Here is a 24,384-nt window from a genome sequence, read left to right on the forward strand (position 1 = left end):
GATGAAACGTAAAGTATGAACACTCCAGAGTGTCTGCAAACTGAGTCACAAATACTTTTAATCAATTACAAGCTAGAGTTCTACCAAAAGGGGAAGTGTCATTTGACATTCCTGTCTGTTGCTTATAGATATTCTATACACCCACAGGAGAATTCAGTCTCAACCATCTGCTGAGCTGTTTAAAATGTCAATATGTCCCAACCTGAAAGGTTACTTGAGTTTGAGTTTGAGTTCTAAATTTGTTGAACTTTCTGATGATCAGAAAGAGATGCCCTGTAACTATTAGACTGCTGAAGTGGACCTGGAACTTGTTGGTTCAGCACCAGAAGTAGGAAAGCATTTCTCACAGTTCCTGGCTTTATACACTGTCCGTCCCAAAAAAAACACCACTTGGATTTAACTAAGCTAATAGGTCAGAACTTCCCATTTGATAATGACTGCATGGATGATTATGTTTCAGCTGGCAACAACTTATTTAACCCTAACTGATGCAGTCTCATTTCTTAAACAACCATGTTAGAAGACACATCCTGTGGTTGTGGAGTAGATATTAATCTGTTTGAGAAGGGTCAAATCATTGGCATCAAGCAAATAAAACATCTAAGGAGATAACTGAGACTAAAATTGCTTTATGAACTGTATAAGGCATTATTAAAAACTGGAAGGAGAGTGGGGAACCATCATCTTCAAGGAAGAAATGTGGTCCAATGAGAGCACAGAGTCCAGACCTTCACCCCATTGAGAACCTTTGAAAAATTAATGCAACTGGATGGAAATACATGCCGTAATCAAAGCTAAAAGCAGTCCAATGAAATTTTATGGTGTGTGACTTTTTTTTTTTTTGGAAGGGCAGTGTATATTTGTTATCTGTTTGCACATTTAATCAATAGGATATAACCAGTAACCACTTTAAAGCACATACACAGTAGACTGATGTTTGTTACAGTAGAGTTTCTGTTAGATTTTGTTGAAAATCTGCTGCTAGTTATGACATCAGAGCCCATAATGCAGTGATTTTACAGTATCTAATAAGATGACCTTTTTTTAAATCCATCTAGCACATCCATCTAAGTATTTGTCCCACATCCATCCATTGTCTTGCTATAGCCTACCGCTTATTTGTGCAGACGTGGGTCCGGGGGGGGGGGCTGGAGCCAGTCAGCTGTGCACAGTGCTGAGAAGAACTTCATCCTGGACCGGTCGCCGTTTGACGAACAACCTCACACACACAGAACCCCATCCATGCCCCTTCCTACTGCACTTCATCGAGAGTGAGATTTATGAGTTGTGTCATACGATAGGCGGGGTTCACTCATTTTATTATTGCCGGTCATGAGGAAGTCGTTGTCAGTCGTGTGAGCGCAGCAGACAAGAGCAGCTACAGATTTCTCTTTCACGCATTCCCGGCGCTTCATATCACCCATACCTGTCCCGACAGGTGCAGTCGGCCGGCACGGTAACGCACAGAGGCAGGGAGGGGGTGGGGGAGGAGGGGGGGCGTGCATATGGTCATCTATGGGTGAGTGTCTGCGGAGAGCTTGTCCATGTCTGGAAGGGCTGTGGCAGAGGATCTTCAGTGAGAAAAAGAGCGCTGCTGAGGGAGGAGTGAGTGGAGCTAGTGAAGGAGGAGGAGGAGGAGGAGGCGCTGAGGTGAGACCCCCCACCCCGCAGGAGAACAGCTCCATCTACACGGCGGTGTGGTCGTTCGAGGCCCGGCACCAGGATGAGCTGTCCTTCCAGGAGGGGGATCTGTTCAACGTCACCAGCCGCAACGGGGACTGGTGGACCGCGCGTAAAATCGACAGGAACGGACGAGTGCTGGGCACCGGGATAGTCCCCAACAACTACCTGGCCCCGGCCGAGACCCTCAGACTGCAGCCGTGAGTCTTATTATCAGAGAGAATAACACGGGGAGACCAGGGATGGCTCTGGATATCCACGAGCTCTTTAAAGTCAGTGCATTCAAAACGGAAAACACAGTAGTTACAGGTGTCTGCTGTTAGCAGGGCTGTCAAGGTTTGAACTTATTGGAGTTTGAATTTTTATTTATTTTATTCTTTTTATTTATTTTTATTTTTTCCATGGCCATTTTTCTATCCTTTCCTCTCCGCTGTCTCAGCCAATTCGTCTTCCACCAATTCGTCCTCTGACCTGAAGCAGCCTTTCTAGATGGCTGAGCCTTTGCTGTCCAGAATGGAATAATATAGCCTACTTTTCTGCTTCTTCCCTGACCTCTAAATCTAAATAGACGACACAGACAGTAAAATAAAACAGGCAAACGTTCAGTTCATACTTAAAAACTAACACTTTAATAAAGCAGCTATTATAGTAAATACCCATAGGCCTATAATAAAATGAAGTGGTTACTTGACCGTGCTCTTCCAGCTCGCCCGCAAACCGTGCACGCATTTAGAGCATTCGTGCTTGCCTTGCAGGCAGCGCTGCAGAAACCTATTTTCAGACTTTACCCGCGACAAGAAACATTATTTTCCGATTGGCTGATAAAGCGCTAATTCAAGACAACTGTAGCTGGACTGAGCAGAACATTATTACTAATGTATGTGCGGCCAGTTTTATCACTTTTAAGCGTGAAAAATGTCATTTTGTGGTGTGTTAACTTATTGAGAGTGCTCAGTTTACCCCACACCATATGTATGAGTGGTGTGTGTGTGTGTGTGTGTGTGTGTGTGTGTGTGTGTGTGTGTGTGTGTGTGTGTGTGTGTGTGTGTGTGTGTGTACAACTATACATGTGAGGACCAGTTTGAGTTTTAAACCATCAGAGTGAGGACATTTTGGGAAAGTGAGGACATTTTGGCCGGTTCTCACTTTCTCAGACCGAGGGTTAAAGGAGCATTATCGCAAATACAGCAGTAATAGCATAAAATAAGCTGACATATGCAAAAGATGGGTCGGGGGGAGCCATAAGTAAATTTACAAAAAAAATCGCCAACAGTATAGTGTCCGTGGGGCAAATGCAGCATTTGTCTTTGTTATGATCCAAGCCGGCCCGGCGCTTGCTGCGTTAAAATGCACTCGGAACTCGCAAATCCGACCTCCGAACCGGACAAATATGCAACAGTAAGTAATGTAGCAGTGTTAGGGTGCTCACAGTCACTGAATCGCTGGTAGAACACTTTGTCTCCACGTCCCTGTGTCTTTCTTCAGCTGTCCTCTCAGCGTTATTAAGGAGGAGGACGTTTCAGTTGTTGTTGTCGTTGGTAGAGCTGCCGCTTCCACTAGCGAGTTTTCTTTTCCCCGCGATTGCACGTTCATTCGGCCTGGTGAGGGAGGAGGAGGGGGGAGGGAGAAGGAGGGGGGGCGGGGGTGGGGACTAAACGAGGCTGCTCTCTCTCTCTGACAGCTGCCCACTTGTTTATATCTGATAAGCTCCGCCTGGCTCCATCTAGTGGCCGAATTTTGCGATAATACTCCTTTAAGACTTTATAATAACTAGGTTATTATAATTAGGGTGAAGTTAGGTTTAGAGTAATGGTTAAAGCCCCATGTAGCCTATGTAACTTATTTTACTTTTTATTAGCAAAAATCAAATATTGCTTTCATAAATAGCCTACGTATTTCACTCAAGTCGAATCACACCCGCAAATTAAAGCTTTCTCGTACCTTAGAAGTCATTACAACAGTGGTTCCCAACCTTTTCTGGCTCGTGACCCCATTTTGACATCATCATGTGATGTCAAAATCATCATGTGATGTTTTTAATCATAATTTTAAAAAGAATAATAATTAGTTTAAAAAATATTTTTATCAGTAATTTTTTTTTATTATCAATTAATGGACATTTCAGGCGACCCCATTTGAATTCCAGGCGACCCCACATGGGGTCCCGACCCCAAGGTTGAAAAACACTGCGTTACAACTACATAAGTGGGCGACGCACAGAACCGAGGCTGCCATGTTGCATCGCCAATCTTTACGTTGAGTGGCAGCGTGACCGTAGGTAACCATAGAAACTCACCGGAGCTGTCGGCTCGGGGAGAACGTTTTCCAGGTAGCGCCTGTTAAAGGGACAACGAGGAGTTTCTATTCGGTTATAAAAAAGTCTCACGTTAATGTGGATGAATCTCCGCTACCCACACTTGTTAATGGGCCCATTTTCGATAAATATATCGTTTTGTCTCTACCGTTATTTTGTTATTATTAGTGCTGGCGGAGATGCTGGTCGAGCCGACCAGCGTTTTTTACTTTCGGTTTCGCAACGAGTCATGAGAATAACGCAGCTGAATCGCCGTTTATGGTCGGAACTACGACGGTAACTGAACCTCTTTGAACCTCCGACTTTAATTCTTGATGAATGAAAACATGAGTCTGTCTTGCGCCGGTCAAAAGAATTTTACGGTGCGCGCGGAGGCTCATAAATGTAGTGTGAAAACGCTTCGCTTTTCCAAAACTCCTCGTTGTCCCTTTAAAACTGTCACCACTGTGTAGTGTGAGGAAGGACGGAGGCACTGGTGTTGCATTCAGGTGCAGTCAGGCAGTCGGCCGTCGGCAAACCAACCAGATGTCAGAGAAACAATAGGACATCACCATGACAACATATTGTCACGCCTGTATTGTTTTGCCTCGTGGCGGACCACTTGTTTACATAGAGGCTTGTTTATCCTGTTTACATGCAGCGTCTGTTTTCTGTCTGATGTCTGCCCGATTTCACGTGAATGCAACATCAAGACGTTCCGATATGCAACCGCACCGCTAGATGGGGGGAATTCCTACACCAGTGTTTTTAAACTTTGGGGTCGGGACCCCACATGGGGTCGCCTGGAATTCAAATGGGGTCGCCTGAAATGTCTAGTAGGCTAATTGATACAAAAAAATATTAAAGATTTTTTTTAAACTAATTATTATTATTAAATTATGATTAAAAACACCATAGACAATCTTAAACAACTGTATTATATACTTTCTCGAATATAAATTGAGTTCAAATACAACGCAACATATCAAATCTGAGCTGGCACATCTTGATTGACGCGGGTCGCCAGAAATTTGTGATGTCAAAATGGGGTCACGAGCCAAAAAAGGTTGGGAACCACTGTCCTACACATTGTACCTTTAAAGGTACATTGTGTAAGTTCTCCTGTTATCTATTCACGAAAATCGATTATTTCGTTCAAAAGTATGTTTTTCATTCATCAATAATCCTCCCCATCAACAAACTGAAGTGTTCTGGTAAGCTCTGAATTTGCCGTTCATATCATTCATATCTACATCGAGCGGGCAAGCTCGTTTGGTAGCTGCCATGCCGTTTCGCCATGTTTTTACGTTCAGTGGCAGCGTGACAGTAGAAAACCACGGAAACTCAGCGGAGACACTGGAGCTGTTGGCTCAGGTCGAGGTGGCGTCTGTGAATAGTCACCGCGGTAACACAGTGAGGACGGCCGTCGGTAACAAACCAGATGTCATTTTAGTCACAGAAGTCGAGAGAAAGCCGGTAAAACATGGGTCAGGTAAACAATACGACATCGCCATGACAACATATTTTCACTAGGGCCGGGACTTTAACGCATTAATTATGATTAATTAACTACACAAAAATTAACGCGTTAAAAAAAATTAACGCATTTTAATCGCACTTATCAAAAAAAAAAAAAAATTCAATTTTTTTTTTTTTTTTTTTTCTCACGTGTGTCTACGTGCGGTGCGCCTGCACGCGAGAGAGGCGGCAGTTTGAGAGCTGGTGAAACGCTAGCATGGTTATTTAAAGCAGAAGTGAGTGGTCCGGTCGTTTTCGCTAATGCTGCGTTCCAGGCAGGATTTTGAAATCGTAAATTACAGCTTCAAGTCACAACTTACGACTTTGTAGCGTTCCAGGCAACCCACTCGTGTTTTTCCGACCTGTTTTACCGGTGAAAGTCACTATAACGGCCACTCGTAACTTCCGACCGGTGAACTCGTACCAGATCGAACTGGTACCACTTCACGGTCGGAAAAATACGAGTTTCCTTGAACGCACCATAACAGTCCTCGTCGCTACGTCACCACATTCACGGCGTTCCTTGGCTGCACACACAGCCCTGCATGCCGTTCTCTCTCCTCATTGGATAAAAACTGTAGGATACGATAAATGTTTTCTCTTCGGCTCAGAGCAGAGCAGAGGGACTGAGAGACCCGTGTTTCAGTCCAAACACTCTATAGAAGTGATTGCTGTCGGAAGATATAACTATTTAAGACTTATATTAACACAAATATATCACTTACTTCTGCTTTAAAACACCATCTCTGATCTCTGCCTGCACATAGATACACAGACACGGGCGCACGCTAAATGCGCTATATAGCGCTAATTGCTCAGCTGCAGCGCTATATCTATGACCTGTCACTGTCACAGGTGCATCTCATCTCATTATGATAGGACTTCAACCAGAGCTGTCCCTGAACATCACACAGGGACAACATGGAGCTGCCTGTGTGATTGGTTACTGAGTTTTATTAATGTTTACATCAGGCTGAGTTCAACAAATCAGTTTATGCTACTGTGATTTAAGTAGCCTAGTTAAATACTACAGTAATCATCATAGTGTATTGGAAGGAAAGACCATTTAATCTGTATGTATCAAATATCGATTAATGAATTAATAGTCTTGGTTAAGTACCACCTTGAATGCTTAAGCTTATGTATTCAGTCATTCAATGGTATACTAAAATCCATGTGGAAAAAAAATGCTTCTCACTGTTCTCAGGTCAAATATTAATATGCGATTAAAATGCGATTAATTGCGATTAATTAATTACAAAGCCTCTGATTAATTCGATAAATTTTTTTAATCGAGTCCCAGCCCTAATTTTCACGTGTATTGTTTTGCCTCGTGCTGACGGGCCACTTGTTTAAATAGACGCTTGTTTATGCCGTTACGTGCAGCGGCTGTCGTCCGTCTGCCTTAAGCCCGATTTCACGTGAATGCAGCATGAAAAATATGACTGAGTTGCTTGCGATCTACAACCGCACCGCTAGATGGGAGTAATTCTTACACAATGTACCTTTAAGTTTAGGCATTTGTTTTAGAGGGTTATGGTTAGGGTAAGGGGCTAGGGAAGACATTATGTCAATGAGTGTCCCCACAAAGATAGCCATACAAACATGTGTGTGTTGTTGTTAGTCACTATCAGCCATTCTAAACAAAATGTGTATTATAGCCTATTATTGTCAACGACCCAGCACCGACAACGCTTGATAAATATCCACATTTAACTCACAGTGCAAATGACATAAGGACAGTTTAGGCCACTATTACAAAAATAGATTTAGAAATTAAATATTTTAAGAATTCCAGATGTATTTAGCTTAGTTTTTCTCTCTCTAAAGTAATCTGGAACAAGGGCGCACCTGCAGAGTGAAACCTTTGGTAATTGTTCTTCTAGTAAAAGTTGGAAGTGTCACAGCTCAGCCATGTTATAGCCATCAAATGCCTTCTCTAATCTGTAACTGTAAAGATAACTCAATCTTATCTAACCCTGCCCCCTTTACAATTATTCATTGTTCACTGGCTTGAACACAGCGTAATAGCACAAAGTGCAGCCTGTAGTTTCTCTCCAAACTTTAATGCACTGCAGTGAGTGTGAGCAGTGCAGTCTGTTCTGGTGAGATCTCTGTCCTCTCTCCATTCATGTTCACATGCACCAGTATCACTGTCATAATTGATCTTAACAAGGAACTGTAAAAGTTTTTTTTTTAACAAAAAAAAACATGCAGCGACTTTCACATAATCTGCTGCCTTATAATGAGTTTCCTTCTTTCATAAAGCTACAACTTAATACAAGGAGATATGAGAGATTGACCTATAATGCAGCCCCCAGCCCTCTGTTGTAAATAACAGTAAGAAATGTCACTGACACCTTTCATAATGTCAGTCCTGCGTCTGTGTGTGTGTCTTCGCAGTGAAGCAAACTGGGACACAAACATGACGACAGTCATTCACCACTTCTTGTTTTGTCTCTCAGTGCTGCTGCTTCAGCTTCAGCAGAATTGGGAAGTGTGTATACAGTGTGGTTATTACACCGGCTGTTGCAATTAATTATAGAGTTGCTGGGTTGTTTTTATTATTATTTATTTTTATTTTGATCACCGCTGATACATTCGAAATCAGACTTGACATGTCATTTGCATAATTGTTGTCATGCTATGTTTGAGTCTACTTTAAATTTCAGACGGCAGCTTCTGTCTCCACTTACAGTAAAGTGCAAAACCGCAGCTAACAATGACTTCCATTATTGATTTAGCTGCAATTTGTGATGTCAGTTAATTGATTGGTTAAATTCTCAACGGTTTTCTTAAACCCAGAGTATTCAGATTATTTGTTGTTTGTCTTTGTCTGAGCAGCTTTTCAAAACCGAAACCTGCATAGGTTATTATCACCTCAGACAATAAAAGCAGCAAAGTCCTCAAGATTAAGAAACTGGAACTGTGGCTAATGTTTGATCAAAATAGTTACATAATATATTTTAGTTTATTGACCTATATTGACACGTGAATTGTTTCACTCTAGCAATGTGGATTGCAGTAAATGTTCAACAAATGAAAATTAAATTCAGAGCATGTGCAGTGTGGCACAAGTTAATAAAGTCATCCATCCGTAAGACCTACAGTACGTGATTTAAAATCAAACCAATAAGAGCTTTTGATCTGTCTAATTCTAATTTGCAATGAATTATGGGTAAATTAAGATAATCAAACTACTCCATCCTGGAGGAATCAAACAGTTGCAAAAACATTTTACAGTACACTCACTGCTGTTCCAATGAAGCATTTATTAGCAGAGGTGATGATAACCTGAGACAGGAAAGCTCTGAAGCCGTGAAACTATTCATATCTGTCTGTACTGATCCAGATGGTTCTTTGGGACATTGACCCGCTTTGAGGCCCAAAGCCACCTGCTGGGACCAGGGAATGAAGAAGGAGCTTTCCTCATCCGACAGAGTGAGAAAGACAGCGTTGGATATGTCCTTTCAGGTAAGATGAGGAGGGAGGGGTGAGGAGCAAAGAAACAGCAAACACGAAGATAAAGGGAGGGAAGTGTGCAAAAATATGAGGAGCACGGAATGAAGCAACCTAGCCAATAAATAGATAACTTTATTTATCCCCGAGGCAATTCGGTTTCTTCACTCACTGGCATTCAACCATTCACTCAACATAGTCTCAAAGTGCCAGAGGACGCATGATTGAGACGGTGGCACTGTCACAAGTCATCAACATCCTCATTAGGGGCCAGGCAGCCTAGACATCCAGGACCCTGTTGTTTTCTTCTTCTTCTTCTTCTTTCTAAGAAATCCTACTTCCCATGCATGAAAAATCACCAAACTTGCCAGATTTGCTCAGATGCAATCACATGATGTGAATATTCCTCATGTGCTACAGTTTTGCAACTTTCATCTAAATGTAACCACAATACTTTGTAATTGTTGTACTGGATTTAATCGTACAAAAGTTTAGAAAGTCGAATCACAGTTCTTTTTCTACACTGCATCTTCACACTGTCCATAAAGTTACCAACAGGCTTTTTGATATTTGAAAAATTGAGTCTACAGTGCATGAAAACATTTGACTGTAAACATATACCAGTAGACTTCTGCTAAAACATTTTTAATGTTTCTGAAAAAAAAAAAAAGACAACACACTAAATATCAGAATTTTACCTCAAAAACTGATTTTTTTTTTTTTTTTAATTTTTGAATTGTGCTCTCACTGGAACAGTTGCACTCAGTGTAAGAATTTGTAAACGTAAGTTTTTCACTTATGGAGCAAAACATTTATTGTTAAAAACAAGTGACCAATATCTCCATGCTGTCAAGATGCAATTTATGTATTTTCGGATTTTTGTCTTGATAAAAGAATTTTTGAAATCTGCTTTGACAGCTGCTGTTACACTGGTGACTGGCTTAGTCCATTTGTGAAGCCACATTCCCATGGGCGTAGCGAACGTGGGGGTACACGGGGGACATGTCCCCCGCACTTCAGGGTCATTCTATGTCAACTCGACCAGAATTTGGCAACTTTAGTTTAGATTTTGACTTTGTATATCATTTTTAAAGAGCTAAAGTTGGTTTCCTGGTGCTGTTCTGTTTGTGTGGTTCTTTAGCTGCTAAGGAGAGGTGCAACTGAATGCGAGAGGATGATAAATCCATTTGTCCGCCTCACTTCTAAAATGATGGCTACGCCGCTGCACATACCACCTCAGCTAATGCAAAATGGACGTCGTAATGCCAACGCTCTTGTTGTCTTCCTATTTTGTCTCTCGTTGTTCAGAATTGCCTACATTTGTCTAAAATTGCCAGGCCCCAACCACTGCTGCTGCTTTAAGTTTGTTTGAAAACAAAGTGTAAAAACGGCAGTCCCCAGCTTTTCAGAGTTTGTATGTCACAATATTTCTAGACATGGATCAGTTGCTTTGCTTGTTTCCTACCAACAACTTGGAGGCAAGAAATTGTCTGGCACATGCAGTAACCACCCATAAAACTGCAAACTGATGTTTTCACAGAAAATGTCAGTATTGTGTTTGCCACTAACACGTGCATGTTGAGAGTTTTCTCTTCTTGATCTTTCTAAAAAAAATAAAAAAAAAATAAAACCTTTGTATTTCTTGCAGGGTTTTCTTTATAGTTATTTTTCTAAGTTCTCATAACTCTGGCCACCATTTCTGTTTGTACTATGTGACACTACTCGCCAAGTTTAGCGTGGATAAACCAGCAGTTTCATGACATTATCTAAACCATGTCACTGGTGGTTAAACCTAAAGTGCATGTGTCTGAAATGTGATAATACCACAGTGCACTGGTCACGTGGAATCTGGCTCCTCAACAAAAGCTAGTTTCATCTGTTTATAATCTATCTAGCCACTAAAACAAAATTACTCTTCACTTCAAATATCACCACAGGCCAAAAATCAAACCTTAATCTATAACACACATTTGAGAAACCTGAAATTGTATTATAACAGAAGTTCCTCTTAGGTTGTTTAAAATCAGTATTTCACTTCCCTTTTGGAATACACTGGGGATGTTTCAGTAATAGTGATATAATAATGAAAAAAGACAGGGAAAAACAATGTTTGCTTTTGTAACCACTTCTGATTTGTGTGTGTATCTCTCTTCAGTGAGGTCAAGCTGCAGAGTGAAGCATTTTAAAGTCCTACAACCAGATGAGGGTGATTTTCACGTGGACAACAACCACCACTTCAGGTCCTTGATCGAACTGGTGGAGCACTACAGCGTGAACATGCTCAGCAGCGCTGGTCTACTGGGAGAGCCATGCAGGAGGGTGGGGATGAGCTGTGATTCAGCTTTTTTTTTCATTTCTTCATTTGTTTGTTCCTCTTATTTCCCGATGTGTACATTTACTGTATGTGATGGCGTTTTAAACAACACATTGAATTAGTGCTGTTGCTTGTGTGTGGTGAACTTCCTTGTGTTGTTCTCTTGTATTGAGGCCTGAACAATACATCCGTTTTCAGGGAAACCTTGCAACACAGGTGTCGCTCTGATCGGTTGAAGTTTCAGTGCTTTTTTTTTTGTGGAGGAGGATGTATACTGAGTTGCTGCTGACAGATGTTCCTTTCATTTTGTCCACCTCATTATAAAAAAAAGGAAGCCCAAACAAAAGATACACCTGGACCGTTCATCAACAGTACAAACCACAGCCTCCAAAATGTGTAGTTCAGTCTATTCAAAGATTACATACAGGTACAATATCTATATGTATCCTGAAAATCGGTGTGTGTGTTTCCTCCATCAGAAAAAGCCCAACACATCACATTTGAACCATTTGGATGAGTGGGAGCTCCCGAAAGAAGAGTTCACCCTGGAGGAGGAGCTGGGCAGAGGCTACTTCGCTGACGTCTACCGGGGACGCTGGAAAAACCACATCAACGTCGCCATCAAGATCATCAAAAGTGGTAGTTAATCATCTCTGCTTTTTTTTAACCTTTGTAAAAGGGCAGACTACATGATACTACATTAGCTATTTTTAGAACGGCGGAGCAGAGTCGCGAGCTGCTCAGAGCTACGCTACGGAGGCTAATGGGATTTCTTGGTTTCTCTCATCAAACTCATCAAATACACAATCCAACAACTCCAAAACGCTCTCATGGACAGGAGCTTCAGTTAAAGGGATAGTTCAACATTTTAGCAAATTGGGCCATTACCATAATCCCTATAGTCATAGCAGTAGGTTTGTTACCTTTAATTGTCGGTGCAAGCTATTTTTAGAACGGCGGAACAGAGCCACGAGCTGCTCAGAGCTACGCTACGGAGGCTCATGAGATTTCTTGGTCTCCAAAACACTGTCGTGGACAAGTTGTGACCTGCACATTCACCACGCTGTGAGATAATAATGGAACAATATGTGACAGAGTTTTTTCGAGGTAAATTCATGCAAAACCACTAATGCGCGTTTCTGTCGGGGGCAGTTTTTCGGCAGTCTCTGCATTTGCCTCAAAAACATCTCTGTCACGTAATGTTCCATTATTATCTCACAGCGTGGTGAATGAGCAGGTCACAACTTGTCCACGACAGTGTTTTGGAGACCAAGAAATCTCATGAGCCTCTGTAGCGTAGCTCTGAGCAGCTCACGGCTCTGCTCCGCCATTCTATAAATAGCTTACACCGACAATTAAAGGTAATGAACCTACTGCTATGACTATATGGATTATGGTAATGGACCAATTTGCCAAAATGTTGAACTATTCCTTTAACTGAAGCTTGACTGGATTTTTTGCCTTAATAAACAGGTGTACACGTGTCCCTCAGTCCTTCCTTACATACATGAAACCAGGAAATATGTTTTCAGGTTACTGTGTGGCACATGTTTTGTGTCTCTAACAGATCAGTTGACTCTGGCTACATGGATGTGAATGTCCACTGACAGCTGTCCAGCTGTTTCCTCCACTGTCAGTGTTTGTGCAAACTAAGCCAATCATACTATAACTCTTCAAATGCAGTGCGGTCTGAATCTGGTGTTCGAGTCAATGGTATTTATGCCCTAGTTGGAGCATTATGTAGGCGATGTATAATTGTCAGTAACACGTTGGACAACATTTGAGTGAAACTGGGAGTGGTTTAACAAGTCATGTTGGTAATCCCCTTATAAACTGTCATACATAGCTGGCAATACACTTATCATTATACTGGCACTGGAGGACAGACACTCCCACCTTTAACAAATTTTAAGACAAGGCAAGGCAAACAAACAGTTTGTCTCAAAGGGCTTTACATGGCATCATAACAACATTTAAGTTTTGATTGACAGGATATTTAATCAGCATCACAGATATTCCGTTATTGTGATGAGTCCTCTTCAAGTGCGTCATATTTTTCAAATGGCCAAGATTTCAGAGTGGTTTTCTCTATTCACAACATCTGCCTTCTTTCACCTCAGAAACATTTCCAGATCTGGCCATCACTCCCCAATTCTGTTGCTGAAACTTGTTGCTGCACTGGCTCCCCATCATATATCGGACAACCTCCTGAAATTCAGAAGTGTTTGCTTTGATGCGCTCGCATTAACACCTGAATTGAGATTGAGATCTTGGCCGAGAAAGACTAGCCTTACAGATGTTGTCATTTGTGGCATTCAGAACTACTTATTCTGATCATTTATAAAAGGTCCAAGAAGCTTGAATATGATTGTAGAACTGAAGACACACAGTAAAGGTGATGAGATAGAGACTATTTTTATGAAGGATGTAAGCTGGCAGTATAGGGAACTGAAAGACAGCACTGAACACAAATATTAAAAAAAACATCTTTCCTAAAACACACTCAGTGCTATATGATACACTTTAGAGAAAATTAGAAATAATAATAACAATTTTATTTATAAAGCACGAGACAATAGAATAAATAACAAGGCAAGATAAAAACAACAAAGATGGTAGCAACTGTTCTGTTCTGTTGCTGAAACCCTCATACACGCCTTCAATGCCATCCTCCATGGGGTCACCACTAAAACTTTGGACCGACTTCAACATGTACAAAACTCGACTGCCTGGGTAACTGGGTTCTAACCCGCACCAAACCCTGGCAGCACATCACCCCTACCCTTAAACAGCTGCACCGGTCCCCATCAAATATTGGATCACCTTCAAACTGCAAATCTCTGCATGCACTTGCCCCTCAGTATTTAATCGACCTCCTTCATGTGCATCGTTTAGATTTTAGCGATTCCGATTCCGATTCTCTATTTCGATTCCTGTTCTAAACGATTCTCGATTCCGATTCTTTGAGGTGCAGGTCAACAGGTCACAACTTATTTCACAGGATATTTTTTTATTTGACAAACTCTTCACACAGGCCATTTTTGCATGCATGCTTGGACTTCAAACATACATCTTACACAGCTTGTAAGACCTCCAAAAGGCCTCCAAAAATAGATTTTGCCAACTATGGTATTCAATTAAAAGGGAGGGTCCTTTACTGTAACTATAAAACTGAAACTTGGCAAGCAGTCTAACATACAAAGAGCTGCAGAACAGGTGACTGTATATGCAACAAAATAAAACAAACACTGGAGCAGTCATGATGACAAATCAAAAACAGTTTTTGTTTAAGAAGATAATCATATCTGCCTTCTCAGGCTGAGGAGGTCTGTACACTAGTGACGCGCGGTGCGGGTCAAGAAATTTTTACTTTATTTGCGGGGCGGGGCGGGGCGCGTCATTAAAAACACTGATCACCATCCCTCACGGAACCTGTGGTCTGCCAACCTGGGTCTCCTCACCATACCGCGCACAAGTAGACGCACCTCCGGGAGCAGGGCCTTCAGTGTGGCAGCTTCTGTGGAAATTGCTCCCGCTACATCTGCACCAAGCACAAACGCTGGACTGTGCATTGTGCAATGTACTATTATAATTTGGATATGGTTCCAATACATTAAAGTATATTTTTTCACCTGGAAGTAGTCCCACAAGTCCTTCCTACTGGTAATACATTTGCAAGAATGTGCAAGGTAGAAAGAAGTATAGAAAAGTAATGATAAAGTACAGTATAGCTACTGACTATTACCTGCAAACTGTGCTTTATAAGTAATTGAAATAAGCTAGTTCAACATTTTGGCATGGCTCGGCTTGGCCGTTCTAAAAAAAGCTTGCACCGACAATTAAAGGTAATGAACCTACTGCTACGAACCTACTGCTATGACTATAGGGATTATGGCAATGGGCCAATTTGCCAAAATGTTGAACTATCTTTCAAATCTATGTTGAAGAGGCACTTGTTCCTACAGGCTTTTGCCAGCTAAATTGGTTGGTCTATTGCTGTTTTCTGTTGTGTTAGTGTTAAGCGTCCTTGGGTGTCCCTGAAAGCTGCTATATAAATCAAAATTATTATTGTTCTTCTTTTGTCTCTGTTCCTCTTTTTCATTTCTTTCTCTGTTTTATTCCTAGACTCGGAGCTGAACCACCATGAGTTTCAGAGGGAAGTCCAAATCCTGAAGAGTCTCAGGCACCGCAATCTCATCTCTCTGTTTGCCGTGTGCATGGCCTCACCACCATACTACATCATCACCGAGCTGATGGAGAAAGGCAGTCTGCTCCACTTCCTCAGAAGTAAACATCAGGGTTATTTTTTACTTGCGCCTAGCTTCAGGATAGCAGGAGAAGTGGTAAGATCTGGCTATAGTTGGTTATCTTCAACCAGTCCAGCAAGGACCCAGCACAGCTTCTTGGTCAGATCATTTCAGGGCAGGTTTACTTGTTGGTTCTGGGTTTGTAACCTTGTTGTGATCTGATTCTCTGTTGTTCCATCTGTGGGTTTTTTGTTTTTTTTTCTGTCTCAGGTTCAGAGGGGCAGCTTCTAGACACTGCATCCCTCATTGACATGGGTGCCCAGGTGGCTGATGGGATGTCGTATCTGGAGGAGAAGAACAGCATCCACAGGGACTTGGCAGCTCGGAACGTCCTGGTGGGAGGAGACTACATCTGTAAGGTGGCCGACTTTGGACTGGCCAGAGTGATCAAGGTATGTGTGGACAGAGGACGGCTTTGTGCTATTTTTTTTTTTCTTTTTGTGAAATCAAGAATTACATTTCTTAAAGGCTGCTGTTTTCCATGTAGGAGCCGTTCTACATCACAGAGGATAAAAAGATTCCTTACAAGTGGAGCGCTCCTGAGGCCATCAGCCATGGAAAGTTCTCCATCAAATCAGACGTTTGGTCTTTTGGTATCCTGCTCTATGAGATAATCACCTACGGATGCGTTCCTTACCCAGGTGAGAGGAATGACTTGTTTTTGAATGATGTGACCAGGTGGATCGTAGCAACCAGATAAAACAGAACAAATGTAAAAGAAAATAGAGGATAAAATGATTATGTATCATAGAAGGCCATTCGATAAAAGTGTGTTGAGCTCCTCTGATGGCCCCAGGAGTTTGGCGCCTTGAAGGGAACAAATGTTAAAGGAGCATTATCGCAAATACAGCAGTAATAGCATAAAATAAGCTGAAATATGCAAAAGATAGGTCGGGGGGAGCCATAACTAAATTTACAAAAAAAAATCGCCAACAGTGTAGCCAACGAGGCTGCTCTCTCTCTCTGACAGCTGCCCACTTGTTTATATCTGATAAGCTCCGCCTGGCTCCATCTAGTGGCCGAATTAAGAATTTGGATTTGCGATAATGCGCCTTTAAACCTTGCCACTTTAGCACTTTTGTGCAGCTAATTCCTCTTTCTCTATGTACCATCCTTTTCCCTTTCGCCTCAGCCTTGAGCAACCAAGAAGTGTTCAATCTTGTTACCAAAGGATACCGGATGCCAGCTCCGAACAGGTGCCCCAACTTTCTCTATCAAACCATGTTGCAGTGTTGGAAAGACATTCCAGAAGACAGGGCATCTTTCAAATCCCTCAGGATCCAACTGGACAGCAGCTCTTATGAGCTGGAGTGACTTGCCTGATTCCTGCAGTACATGGTCAGCACTGCAGGGGGCAGCAGAGACCGATTTTGAGCCGGGACAGTGAGGACTTTTACCAAGAAACCAGAGGCTTTTTTGTACATATTTGAAATGACTGTTTGTATGTAAACTTGCAAAGTTGCAAATTTTCTCCAGTCCACTACTAATGATTATTTTCATCATCACTTAATCTCATGATTATTCTTTGATAGTAGACCAAATATCTTTGGGCTTTGGTCTGTTGACAAAACAAAAGTACATCAGATTTGGCTTTGTGATTGACATTTTTCATTGTTTTTTTGTTTTGTTTTTTTAATGAACTGATTTCTGTTTGATGTTTGATTGTTGGTTTTGTCTGAACAAAACCCAAATCTGTGCAGTTTGTTGTTATCTATGAAAGAGAGAGGCAAATAGTCACATTTGACAGACTGGAACCAGAGTTTTCGTCTTTCTTTTATTTAGTTATAATTCCTATAGTGTAAGTTGTGTGGCCTCTTCAGATTTCTTTGCAAATCCTTTTTGGACATGAGGAGTGACATCAATTGTGAAATTGCAGATAAGTGAAAGTGAGATGAAGGATTGACTACATACAGAAGTTAAATCTAGGTCAAAGCATTTTGATTTGATTTGATTATTCTGTATTTCGAATATATTAAAAAGAGAGGAAAAAAAGTCATATAACATAAGTAACACATTATAGTGTCCAAAGAACAAGTCCAATATTTAAAGGGACAACGAGGAGTTTTGGAAAAGCGAAGCGTTTTCACACTACATTTATGAGCCTCCGCGCGCACCGTACATTTCTTTGACCCGGCGCAAGACGGACTCATGTTTTCATTCATCAAAAATTAAAGTCAGAGGTTCAAAGAGGTTCACATACCATCGTAGTTCCGACCATAAACGGCGATTCTGCGGCGTTATTCTCATAACTCGCCATGAAGGAAACGCTGGTCGGCTCGACCAGCATTTCCGCCACCACTAATAATAACAAAATAACGATAGAGACAGATCGATATATTTAGCGAAAATGGAGCCATTAACAAGTGTGAGTAGCGGAGATTCATCCACATTAACGTGAGACTTTTTTATAACCGAATAGAAACTCCTCGTTGTCCCTTTAAATCAGTATACAAAGAATGCTCGAAAAGGAGCAGGAGGAAGTCGAGCCTATCAGTTCCCACCCCTTAATCACTACTCCATCATTCCATAATAAGGTAAAACAAAATAAACCGAATACAAGCAAACAAAGTCACAGACTCACTCTCAGTTTTATAATCACTTATCCCTATGTAGTCAAAATGATATTCCAACCTACTTTTCATTATTCTAATATGTTTTTCTGAGCTCCTTCTCCAGACCATTCCTCAATTGCACCCCCACAGGTTATGCCTATACTTTTCAGAGTTGTTCTGAATTTAATTCTCTTAAAATTCAATTCCCCCTCAGATTATACCCAATCTGTCTTTCCATAAACAGAAGGTTATACTGTATCTTGCTTTATACATGATTTGTGCAGTCTTGTGTTTAACCAAATCGGTGATTTTCAGAGTGTGTTCCTTACTCATAGAAATCACAGACAAGAGGGATCTCTGATTGTTTAGAGCAGAGTGGGTATGAGGGTGGTATTGGTGAATGTTGAGGTCCTCAGTGTTTGCTAAGATCTGCAATATTTATCTTTGTCCACTAAAGGGCAGCACAGTCACAGTCAAATTTAACTTTCCAACAGTAGAACGAATATTTTAACACTTAATGTTACATGTAACCCAGCCTTTTCTTAGATCTTAGACCCTGTGTGTTTCTGCATCAGTAGCCTACCACAGATCACCCCGGTGTGACCCCTGGCATAATCTGTCATAATTGAAAGACAGTTTGTTTTTTGTCTTTCATATAGAAACATAACCATTTTTTATTACTTCTTTATGACTGTTCATCCTTTTTGTGTGTAGTTTCTAACAGTTTCACTGCAGCACTTAGTAACACACTGTCCCATATCAAGCTTTGCCAAAAACCTGCCTCACCCTGACAGGACTGTTTACAGAAAAACAATACGTTTTTCAGTTTTTCACAGTCTTCTGCAGGCCATATTAGGTTAATACATCATATTATTATAATATTAATTGGTTGTTGTCATTGAGGGAAACCTTTATTATATAGGGTTAGGGACGGGGTTAGGCATTTTCCGTATTTAACTGCTTTTATGCATGTGTAAATGATATGATAAATAACAGAGGCACGTTACTGATTAATTCATTAATGTTTTTGAGTCTGTAGAATTTAATTTTAATGAGCATAATTCAATCAACTCAATTTGGAATGCAGAAAAAGAAAATATAAATATATTTTTTCTGTTTGTTTGTTTTACTGTGCAGAAACAATGCAAGACAGCACATAACACAACAACACGTAAGACAGGAACATAAAGACAAAGCCATGCTGTGACAAATCTGGGTCAGGGTAACAACACTATTACCAATAGAAATATATAATACCAAAACTGAAAACTCTGACATGGCTTCAGTAGCTTGTTACCTGAACGGCTCATCAAACCTCAGGAGAAAGCATCTGTAAATGTAAGTTTTCCATTTAAATATCTACATCTGAATAAGTAAAGGTGAATATTAAAATTAAATGTAAAATGCATATGTATAATATAGGGCTATACTTTATACTAAAATGAAATGAAATATGAGAAATAAACCAAGTATATTTAAATCTCAAACAGTTGTCTTTATTTTATTATTTCTCCTTAAGATTGTGATGATGCTGTCAAGACGTATTTCTGCTGTGATGGAGGCCTGAAATGCTGAAAGTCTGAAGATTAACAAATTATATTGGTCTTTGTATATTTGACTACTTATTTAACTATTCAATTTAATCAACACATTTATTAAGATTTTCTGCAAAATGCAATTCCTTACAACGTTCATCTGATTTGCTCTTTTTGCATAGCAATGCTGACACCTATTGGTGATTTGCTGGTACTACTGCCCACTTTCAAGACCTGCTTGAGAGAGGAGCTGGACAGCGGCACTGTCCCTAGCAACGGTCTGTAGCTATAACATATATTTCTTCAAATGTACTAAAGTCCTATACCAATATTTGAAAATGTGTTATAAATTTTATAATGAAAATGTTTAAAAGTCATATGTAAATGTTTATACATTATAGAGTTTTTGTATTGTTTCCAATGTACTATTATAATTTGGATATGGTTCCAATACATTAAAGTATATTTTTTCACCTGGAAGTAGTCCCACAAGTCTTTCCTACTGGTAATACATTTGCAAGAATGTGCAAGGTAGAAAGAAGTATAGCAAAGTAATGATAAAGTACAGTATACTGACTATTAGAGTAGTGTAGAGAGTAGAGAATACTTTATTCATCCCTAGGAGGGAAATTCAAATTAGTCCAGTAGCTCACACAACAATGACACAAAAAAGAAAGAAAGATGTAGCAGGACCACCAGGTGGAGCAGGACCTCTGGATGGAGCAGGGCCATCGGATGGAGCAGGACCTCTGGATGGAGCAGGACCGCCAGGTGGAGCAGGGCCGCCGGATGGAGCAGGGCCACGGGATGGAGCAGGACCACCGGATGGAGCAGGGCCTCTGGATGGAGCAGGACCGCCAGGTGGAGCAAACCTGCAAACTGTGCTTTATAAGTAGGCCTAATTGAAATAAGCCAAAAGTATTACCACAGTAATAATATAGATATAGAATAAAGTATAAAGCTTGTAGCTATATTTTTAAGACACTAACAACACATTTCTAATTAAGCATATATTATATAAAGTCATATACTTAAAGTAGGCTATACAAAATATACTTTAAGTTGTTCCACTTAAACACATAAAAGTACACTAAATACATTTCAAGTTGAGCTTTTCTAAAATTTAATTACAGTTAAATTAGCTATATTTAGTACAGGGGGGGGGGGGGGGGGGGGGGTTTGTGCCAGTATTCATGTAATTAAGCCGGTGCATATTCTCATTTGTCCAGGTCATAGTATTTCAAAGGAGGTTAAATCGAAAGCAACTGGACTTAGTTATTTGTAATAATACAAATTTATGTAATATTCATGTAATTGTTGCTTATTAAAAGGGATAGTTCAACATTTTGGCGCGGCGCGGCGCGGCCGTTCTAAAAAAGAACTTGCACCGACAATTAAAGGTAACGAACCTACTGCTATGACTATAGGGATTATGGCAATGGGCCAATTTGCCAAAATGTCGAACTATCCCTTTAACATACAGTTCATTTGCAAAAGCAGATAAGTGCCATTTTGAAAAAAATGAGCTGAGGCTTTGTAATTATTCTTTGCATAGTGTTGTTTTCAATAAAACTTTATTTTTTTGAGATATGTCTGTTTCGTTACATCTCAAAGTCACTCAACTTTGGTTTGACTGATATAACCTTATGTAAATAAAAAATAAAAAATGAAGATTCTAGAATTTTTTAAAAACGGAGTTATCTGCTTTTGCAAATGAACTCTTCATTTATTAATGTATGTAGTATGTTATCAAGAACAACAAAATGAACACAACGGATGTTGTTGTTGTTGTTGTTTTGGTTCTTTTAACAGAATAGGTGGGAGAAACCAGAGCACCTGGAGGAAACCCATTCTCGACACTGAATCCATTCATTTCTAGCACGAGAGCAACATGCTAGGAGGTGTTGAGAGAAGGAGCGAGGAGAGAGAGAGAGAGAGAGAGAGAGAGAGAGACAGACAGAGAGAGAGAGAGACAGAGAAAGGGAGAGGGAGGGGGGTTGTGGATTCGTGCCAGTATTAATGTAATTGTTGCTTATTTAAAGGTAGTCTATAATATGTAGGAACCACCCCCATCTAGCGGTGCGGTTGCATATCGGAACGTATTCTTGATGTTGCATTCACGTGAAATCGGGCAGACGTCAGACAGACAACGGACGCTGCATGTAACAGGATAAACAAGTGTCTATGTAAGTGATGTTGTTTTGGGGTTTTTTTTTTGGTTCTTTTAACAGAATAGGTGGGAGAAACCAGAGCACCTGGAGAAAACCCATTCTCGACACTGAATCCATTCATGTCTAGCACGAGAGCAAGGAGAGAGAGAGAGAGAGAGAGAGAGACAGAGACACAGAGGGAGAGAGAGAGAGAGAGATAGGAAGGTGTTTTAAATGTCAACTGGTGGTAATGTTTCCACCACACGCTGCACAGGTTTGACACCAGTGATGTGGTAGCCCTGTGATGGGATGTGGGTGACATGAGGGGGATTCAGTGGCATCTCGTCTTCTGCGTAGAGAACTGGCTCTTCCACTTCTTCATGTCTGGGTGGCGGTGTAGACCTGAGAACTTTCTTATTGACCCAGGACTTAACCTTCTGTGAAGCGGGTTTTGTGGCCTTGTGAAGCTTTTCTTTCACGTCTTTGAGCTCTTGCTTCAACTCGTGCTCTGTCACAATGTATTGGTTGATTAATTTGATGTAATGATTTCTCACCGACGACACATTCATGTGAGCCTTATTCAGCTGCCCCTCTAAGTGAAACCTCTCGCGGCTCTGACTGACTCTGCTCTTCCTACAACACTCAGCGGCTTGCTGCTGTTTTTGCTTATGGTGTTCAACAGCCTTTTGGCACATGCCCCTGTTCTCTGTTGTCCTTTCATCCTCTTCTATGATGTGTTTTTGCAGGTCAAGCACTCTTTGCCTTAGTTCCGTGGGGGTTTCAACATCAAGCATACACGTCTGTACACCCTCCCTCACACGAAGCAGAAGTGTCTTATGTTTAGACACGTCATCCCTCATATGTTCACGTTCAGGCTGAAGGGACTTTGCATAGTCCCTACGTTTTTTAAGTTCTTCAACTATGATTCCATTCACACGCTTGGTGTTATCTAACTGTTTCCTTGTTTCTGCTAAAAATAAAGAGAGGGATTCGACTTCCTCTTGGAGCTCCTCACGTTCTGCCTCTATAAGCTTCTTCATCTCACTTAAAAGAGCGCTTTTCTTTTTATCGTTCAGCATCTCTTCCACAACAGCGGCCTTTCCTTTCCTTAAAGAAACAATTTCCCATTCTTTGTTTTTGATTGTTTGTTCTTTTTCTTTGATGGTATCTTCCCGTTTGGCCACTTTCCTTTTATAATCGATAATGTCCCTTTCGAGTTCAATGATCTTTTCTGCCATATCTGCTGTTCTATTAGCAAAGGAATTATTCAGCTGTACGACTTTACATTCCTCCGCATCCAACTGTTCCCGAAGATGTGCAATCTCTTCCACTTTTTCGGCCATTTCGTTTTCCATCATCTCCACTGTCTTTTTGTTGTCCAGCTCTGTCTCAGTGAGACTTTTCTGGAGCACTGACACCTTCAACATCTCATCGTCAATGATTGTCTGCATTCTTTTCTTTTGCATTCGCAGGTCTTCCATTCTGTTGTGTTTCACCTCCTTCACTTCCTTATCACATTCTTCTTTTAAATGTGACACTTTCACGTTTTCCAGTTTTTCCTGTTGTTGCAAAGTCTTCAAAAAACCCTTCTGATCTGTCTTTATCTTCTCTTCTAGTTCATCTATTGTTTTTTGCATTTTTTCTTGCTCAATCCTGCTCACATTTTTCAACCGTGATACCTCATAGTCAAGTTGTTCATTTTTTGCGCGGTACATCTTGAACTGGGCTTTCTGCTTTTGTATTGTGTTTTTGGAAGCTTGCAGCTCTTCTGTAAGAGCCATGATTTTATCCTCACGAGAGTCTATTTCCTGGCCTTGACCTTCAATTGTCTCTCTCAGAAGCTGCGCTGAGCCCTGAATTTTCTCATTGAGTCTGTCGACCTTCCACTGGAGGAAGTTCTGTGAATTGTTGTCTTTCTCCATTTTAAATGAGAATAAGTACACTGGTACTGTCAGTAAATATTACTTTCAACTGTGAACACTCGCTTGTGTCTGTCAGTAACACTTGTGACTTGTGTGTCCGTCGAGCATGTGTGTGTCTGTCAACACAGTAGCATAGTCTTTTGTGACCCACATTCCATCAGAGATAAAAGGCACAGGAGGTTGTGACATCATAGTCTGATGATGTCACAGTGTGTGACATCACATGTGGCTGTGGCTTCTTGTCACTCACTTCTTTTGTGACCAACATTCTATCAGAGATAAAAGGCACAGGAAGTTGTGACATCATAGTCTGATGACATCACATGTGACATCATGTGTGCCTGTGCCCCCACTGATGCAGTAGCTCCTGTCACCTAGCAACCATCTCAACACAACATTTTTAATACACTTGAATTTTTTTTTTTTTTTTTTTTTTTTACTGCACAACATTTTCCTTTCGATTATTTTGCTACATTTTGCAGAAAATAGCCTACTACTACATTAATCTACTGATTCATTCAGGACGCTTCTGGTGTGCAAGCTCTCCTCACATAGCAATATCACCATTGTCAATTTTAACCAACCGGCCAACAATAACAGCAACAGAATTAAAATCTGTAGGATTGTTTTAAAAAAAACACCTAAGTATAGACT

At 40.8% G+C, this 24,384-nt stretch overlaps 1 protein-coding gene across 1 annotated transcript; it reads left to right on the forward strand.

Moving 5' to 3' along the window:
* Positions 1-1,515: 1,515 nt before the first annotated feature.
* On the forward strand, positions 1,516-17,162 carry ptk6b (PTK6 protein tyrosine kinase 6b; the record flags this gene model as incomplete). The annotated part of the gene is made up of 8 exons (XM_083976301.1): positions 1,516-1,880; positions 8,844-8,965; positions 11,106-11,269; positions 11,744-11,903; positions 15,390-15,551; positions 15,782-15,963; positions 16,059-16,212; positions 16,704-17,162. The coding sequence occupies 8 exons, from the start codon at positions 1,516-1,518 to the stop codon at positions 16,883-16,885; spliced, it is 1,491 nt and encodes a 496-aa protein (XP_083832427.1). The 3' UTR covers positions 16,886-17,162.
* Positions 17,163-24,384: the final 7,222 nt, after the last annotated feature.

This window comes from Trachurus trachurus (assembly GCF_905171665.1).
Source record: "Trachurus trachurus genome assembly, chromosome: 7".
NCBI classification, from domain to species: Eukaryota; Metazoa; Chordata; class Actinopteri; order Carangiformes; family Carangidae; genus Trachurus; species Trachurus trachurus.